Here is a 6719-nt window from a genome sequence, read left to right on the forward strand (position 1 = left end):
CCCCGGATATCCGCCCGTGCGCGGCTGTTACTAACTGCGAGGAGACGGTGTGTTGGGACGTCTCTGGCCGGAGGGCATATAACGCCAGGTGCCGCGGGGACAATGAGCAGCTGACGGAGCTCTGTTCATTGAAAAACGGATTCTAACGACCTAAGCGGAGCTGAGCCCTCCGGTTCGGCGGCGGGCCGGTGTATTCGACACAAGCCGCAGACGACGGCAGGTGGTGGATTCCTCCTCCTTGGCCCGTTTAGCCGACCAGAAGGAGACGAAAAACGGCCAACGACTCGACTCGACCCGACCGGAGGAGACTGCGGTTGGCTCGGCAGCCGGCGCAGAAAAGACGCACAAACGTGATGCAGAGACGGGTTCTTTCAGCTTTATAGCCGAGTCTGGAACATGTTGCAGCATGGAATGGTTGACTGACGTTTTAAGTACAGGCCTTTCTGGACAATTGACCCGAAGAAGGAAGCCTCACCCAAAGCCTCACCTGAATTTGGCCGTGGGTGCGCAGAAGACACGCGGCAGGTCCTGCAGTAGGCCGGTCACTTTGGGCACCGCTGCCGAGCTGAGGTCAGCCAGCTGACCCCTGAGCTGCGACCCGAGGCCGCTGACCTGACCGCGGAGCTGCTCCAGCGCCAGCCGCGAGCGGTGGCAGCAGCCGAGGGCGGCGCCCAGCGCCGGCCGCGGAGTGCACAGTAGCCGCGAGTAGGCCGGCTCCGACATGATACCGGAACAGGGAGCTGACAGAGAGCCGTCAGCAGCTGTCAGGAGCCGTCAGGAGCCGACAGAGATGTCAGCGATCCACAAACAAGGTGTGCTTCGACGGGACCGTCTTTCTTGAGCTAATCACGATGAAGTCTGGTGGATAGAGCGCCGCACTTCGTCCACGCCTCCACTTGATTCCTCTCAGATGCACAGCACTGATGACTGAGCTGTCCTCACGCTTGGCTCTGCCTTTTCTCTTCGCTCGAGACCATGCCCGAATTCGTTGCACTGCACTAGAAACCTTCAGTCCACGAGAAGCATGATGGCAAGATCCACTCGATTCCAACGGTTTTAGTGCAGTCCGTGTTAGCAGTCCTCACACAGCCAGTCAAACAGATCCAGTCCAGTCCCAGTCCAGCTCACACCACAGTTCACTGTCCGTTTGAGAATCTACGCTGCAGCACTCCCTTCAGCACACATATCGATCACTCTCACAATCCAACCCGTCTGTACCGTCTACACTGCCCACACAGCGTCTCTTGTCAGTAACCTCACCCCTTCTACACCTTTCCGGTCGGGCACCAGGCCTCCAGCCGCAGGCTCCACGCGCGTACTCCCTCCCGTGGCGGCGGCCCGGCGCGACTGGCGGCGGCGGCGGCGGCGGCGGCGGAGGGCGGTCGCGCCGCTGCCGCCGGGTAACGGACCGACCAGGTCGGATCGGAGCGGCCGCACCGCCAGTCCTGGTCGGCAGCTGCATGCTGCCGAACTGCGAGACGGTCTGAGGAGGGAGGAAGGGAGGTAGAGTGAGGTAGGCTCAGATAAAAGTGAGCTGTTTGTCTATAAGCTGGGTGTATGGAAAGCGCATGCTGTAAATAGTGATGAAAACATCAGAATAATGTAGACTGCAATACGGCGACATGATTTTCATGCAATAAAATGAAGCGTACCTAACGCTTATTTTTTTTTTTGTGTATTTGACAGGCTGAAAACAAGCAATACTCGCAAAGCATTGGATGCTTCAATAAAAATGAGGATGAGACGGTATCACGTGTATTTGTGTTTTCAGGTATTCTGTTGTTGAGCCACTCCTGAGACGAGAGGCAATCCGGCGTTCTCGCCACCCTGCACAGCAGCGACGATCCGAAGAAGGTATTAGTGGCTCGCACCGCTGCGTAATTCGCCGGTCACGCGGGATGCGGCGACATTACGCCCTGTCTGACCCCGGATGACAAGACACCGTGCTGAGGCGTCGGCAAGGATCTGTTCAGAGGAGCACCCGTGTAAACATACCAAACAAACAGCGACATTGCTAAGGTAGCCGTACCAGCAGCGAAGATCGGATATACGTTCGCGGAATTTATTTGTCCTCTTGTCGCTGTTATCCTTCGTGCAGTGCAGTTCTCATAAGCCAACAAACCGACTGTGCCTGAGCTAGTGCTCAGATATAGAGAGCTTCGCGGCATGGTGTTGCAAGACCTCTCAAAGAGCTGGCCGATACTCCAGGCCAAATCTCGCGGCTTTATGTTAGTGAATCTTCGCTGTTACTTTTTGCTTAGGAAGTAACGTCGAAGGAACCTAGGAAGCTGTCATTATTTTTACTGCAGCCTCCTTCGTAAGTTACCCATTTACGTCTATTTTTATGTTTGTTCGACCGAACGAAATTACAACTCGATACTCAGCCAACATGATTTAACACAGTACATATCAAAATCTGAGCAGATATGTGCGGAAAGCCAGAGAATATCGTGTTCATGTGATGTAAATTGTAAATCTCATTTCCTCATATGGCGCAGAGGAAGTTGACCGGACTAGTGTAAGGCCTACCATTTTATTTTGTCCTATGACTTCATCAATAAATTTAGGATGTATGTATAGTGCTGAAGGACCTGCAGTTACCGCACCTATTGTCAGCTATGCATTGTTCATATAAATGGGGGCTATTATGCATAAAATACCGATACTTTTATGTAATTCAACAACTATCTCTTTGATTAGTGAATGTGCATCGAATTTATAAGACAGACAATTTGAGAGCGGGTATTGTATGAGTTACCCGTTTTAATGTATTCGAGCTTCTTTACCGGGGGGAATACGGTGAACAACAGACATCACATTTGGCGCTCTCCAGTATTGCACAACCATTGATAGCCATGTTACGACCGAGAGATGCTAAAAAGTCCATTTCATTGCGTGACAAACAATTACGCTGTCGGTTGAGTAAGGACCCTGCAGTCACATTGTCCGAGACCATGGATCCATAAACGAAACACTTCACATTTGCCACTGCGCGTGACTCGTGCAACGCATTGTCTCCGCCATGCTCCGCTGAAAACGAAACCGAGGAGACGGGGGACGGAACGGAGACGGGACGAGGGAGAGACTAGAGAGAGACATAGGCACGCTGTCCCGATAAATCTGAGACAGCTGTTCGGGAGAGCGGAAGGACCGCTTCAGGACTCGAGAAACTCGCGTCTGGTCGGCGCCCAAAGCCAGGAATGCGAGAGGTGAAAACCAAGTAAATTGGACACGTTGTCAAGGAGCTGCCTAAAAATACCGAGTATCCGGGAGATAAAAACAGCCATCTGCAGCATCAAAACTATTGAAAACAGTCCTTCGACGAAAATTTAAACGTGAGGACTCGGAATCAGGACATTGTAATAACCTGACAACTGTCAAGTCATGATGGAGCGATGAAAGAGGCACGACATTTCATTCTCTAACCAATGACATCACAAACGTCTTCCATTTTAAACCAGTTACGTCACAGACACGCTGCAGCACCACCTCCTGCCCTTGTTCCCGGTAACCCAGATCTGGAGGCGCTCAGATGCAAATCGCAGAGGCGGCGCACGTGGTAACGGGTCAGCCGGGCCTCCACAGAGGCCGAGCGGGGCACGCGGCGTGATCCATCGCCGGCCCGAGGGGCTACTGGGAGCGGGGCGGGGACGGAAGGAGATGAATGTAGCTGGTTTGGGCATTTGGGATTGGGAGACCGATAGGCCTTAGCGACATTTATTTCCCATTTACTAGTTCATTTTCACGCATGAGGAAATGCCACAGGGATATAATTTCATGTCACACCGATTGACAGAATAATCAGAACGCCATATGGCATGTATTTCATATCATGCTCAATAATATATCTGCGCAGTGCGCACTGGTGATATGTTGCGCCTCCTATACGCTGGAAGTTATCCGTCTATCCTTACGTCCGTAATCCGTATAGCTTCCATATAGCTGTAAATCATCCGCCTATCGTCAGGAAAAGGCTCAGGAATCGCTATCTATGGGACCACAGACCACTGACGTGAGCTGCAGCACCAGCACGCACACTGCGGCCGCCTCCAACCCGCAATTTTCCCGGATCATAGATCATGCGATCTTTTTGCCGGCGGATCCACACCGGTGCTTCTTCCCTCGTACGATCGGCCGCAGCGCCATAACTGTCCGCCTGTCAGCCGGATCGCTGAGTTCGGTGAGTTGGTCTGAGTTTAGGGAGTTCGCTGAACGCTGACTGCGATCGCCACTGCAGTCGGATCTTGTTTTTGCCATGGTCGGTCGCGCAGAGCTGCCTCGACTGCTCGTAAGTACGAGCGCACTTTGCTTCGGGAGCGGCTCCGTGACTGCCGCTACGCCGCACGCGTGACTTGGGATGCAGACCGCAGGTTTTGTAGAAATCGGGAAGAGGAGACCGAGAGAGGGAGAGGGAGAGAGAGAGAGAGAGAGAGAGAGAGAGAGAGAGAGAGAGAGAGAGAGAGAGAGAGAGAGAGAGAGAGAAAGAAAGAAAGAAAGAAAGGAAGAAAGAAAGAAAGAAAGAAAGAAAGAAAGAAAGAAAGAAAGAAAGAAAGAAAGAAAGAAAGAAAGAAAGAAAGAAAGAAAGAAAGAAAGAAAGAAAGAAAGAAAGAAAGAAAGAAAGAAAGAAAGAAACAGAGGGAGCAACAAGTGATAGGGATGAGTAATAAATTCGGGCATATTTATTTTATATGCCCATATTCATATATGCCATTGGCCCATACATATAAATGTGGCTGCACGTCTTTTCATTTCAATACGTTTGGGTATCTCGAAAAGTCCTTCAAGTTGTGAGATAGAGATCCGCAAAAGTAATTCAAGTAGCGAGGAAGTCCACTTCCGGGCGTTGTTGGCGCACGAAGACGAAATGTGCCGCGTCACGGAGAGGGGAGCCGCCGTTGGAATGTGGTGTCAGCTGCCGCCTCCGCGGCTGTCCGTCACGGTAGGTGGGTCCGAGGAGGGGAACGTGTCGACAAAGAGGGAGAGGAGAGATGGAGAGGTGTCGGAAGGGAGGGAAGGGGCTGGGAGGTGTGGGAGGGGGAGAAGGAGATGAGGGAAGGTGTTGAGACTCGGAAAGAGAGGAGTTCCTAAGTATGTTTTAATTTTGATGTTTAAGCTTTGATGTTTTAATTTTCAACACTCTTTATTTGATATCACAGTTAGATCTAACACGAAGCCTGTTAGCCGAAGATATAGCACTGTGATCACAACTACCGAACAAGAAGCTATCATGCGACTGCATCTCCCGTTCGTCGCGGGTCATAGGATCCATGAACCGATCAGTATGTGATTATCACTGTCATCATTGGTATCACTGGGCGTCTCAGCATCCCTGCCAGCTTCGTCACGAATGACTGCACCGTGCAACTACTCTCAACTCTGCACAGTGCACACGACGTCGGTAACTCATGTCCCACAACCGTCGGAAACGTAGACGCACTCTCAAGCTAGGAAGACCGTCCATAAAAACGTTGTCAGCCAGAGAGCAGTAACTAATCCTGGCGGATGCACAGAGAATTGATATCCCACCAGAGCTTTGTCAACTGTATAGCCTCATGACCATTTCACAGTCGAGTGATGCCACGGAGCACACTGAGATGGACAATCGCCGATTGTGCCAGTCCAGTGCCTGGCTCCGTTCCCACGTCATTATTGGGGATGATTATTCGATTAGCTGAGAACATGAGACTAAATTGTCGATCGTAACGGGGCTAGTGGGAAAATTCGGAACTGGGTGCATGATACGCTCACTCACCGTGATGTGTGACATGTGTATGTTTGTTTGCTTATTTGCATGTTTGTGATTCTGGCAGGGGTGTCGCCTCTGTACTTCAGCTATCTTCGACGCAAGTTTAAAGTTGGAACTTGAAACGTTACTCAACTTTTTATTTTGTGCTCGTTTAAAAGCTTTCTCGGCTTTCAAAAATTGAATTTATACTCATGATTGAAGAAGAAACGTATCTAGCACCTGAGGTAGGTAATAGGTATATGACATATGGATATGAACGTTTATGGTGCGTGTAGTGAAGGTGATGCTTTGAAATTTAGGATAAAGTAGGTATATTGTCGAAAGAGCTCTACACTATACATAGGTATAGCAACTGCTTTTTCTTTCGTGCAGGAAATCTCTTTTAGAGGCGTCATAAAGCGACTTATACCTGCAGGCGCAGGTGTGACTAAAACGCAATGCTTGTACAGCAAAATGTAGCACATCCTGTGTGTCGTGTGTTTCAGCTGTTGGCATAAATGGAGATCCTATTTCTGCTATCCTTCGATTTAATCTCTGTCTCTTTTGGATGACTCTCGGCGGAAACACGCTTTGTTTCCTTCTGTCTCGCCCTGAATGACATCCGTGCTACCTTATTTGTATGGAAATCTCTGACCAGAATGCGGACGAATAACAGCTCACGTTCTGGAATGTCTCTCGCCGAATTCCTTACCGCGCACCACATGGCGGACTGCGAGGACAACAACTCTGTCAATCTCCGTCCGGCATGTCTACTTTATCCCGTTTCTATCGTTTCCAGGCAACGCCCTGAGCCTGACCCAGAAGTGCTTACCGCACCTCCCAGACAATTCATTAGCTTGTATGGGCTCGATTTATGTAGATACGAATCACGTTTGCATAAATGCGTGATTATGCATATGCAACGTAACGTAACAGCGTTGCTACACCCATTAAAATGGCAGTAGCTCCAAACATCGTAGTAGAGTCTCATAGG

General features: G+C 50.3%; 1 protein-coding gene across 1 annotated transcript in view; it reads right to left on the reverse strand.

The window, feature by feature from the left end:
* The window catches only part of LOC122366371 (tyrosine-protein phosphatase non-receptor type 4-like), a 73508-nt gene extending 72054 nt beyond the window's left edge, over window positions 1-1454 (reverse strand). Inside the window, exon 1 of the mRNA XM_043338558.1 lies at window positions 488-1454. Within this exon, the coding sequence (XP_043194493.1) occupies window positions 488-723 (236 nt within the window). The 5' untranslated portion in view covers window positions 724-1454. The remainder of the gene's footprint in view (window positions 1-487) is intronic.
* Between the last annotated feature and the right edge of the window lie 5265 nt (window positions 1455-6719).

This window comes from Amphibalanus amphitrite, unplaced genomic scaffold (assembly GCF_019059575.1).
Source record: "Amphibalanus amphitrite isolate SeventyFive unplaced genomic scaffold, NRLGWU_Aamphi_draft 000801F_arrow, whole genome shotgun sequence".
Lineage (NCBI taxonomy): Eukaryota > Metazoa > Arthropoda > Thecostraca > Balanomorpha > Balanidae > Amphibalanus > Amphibalanus amphitrite.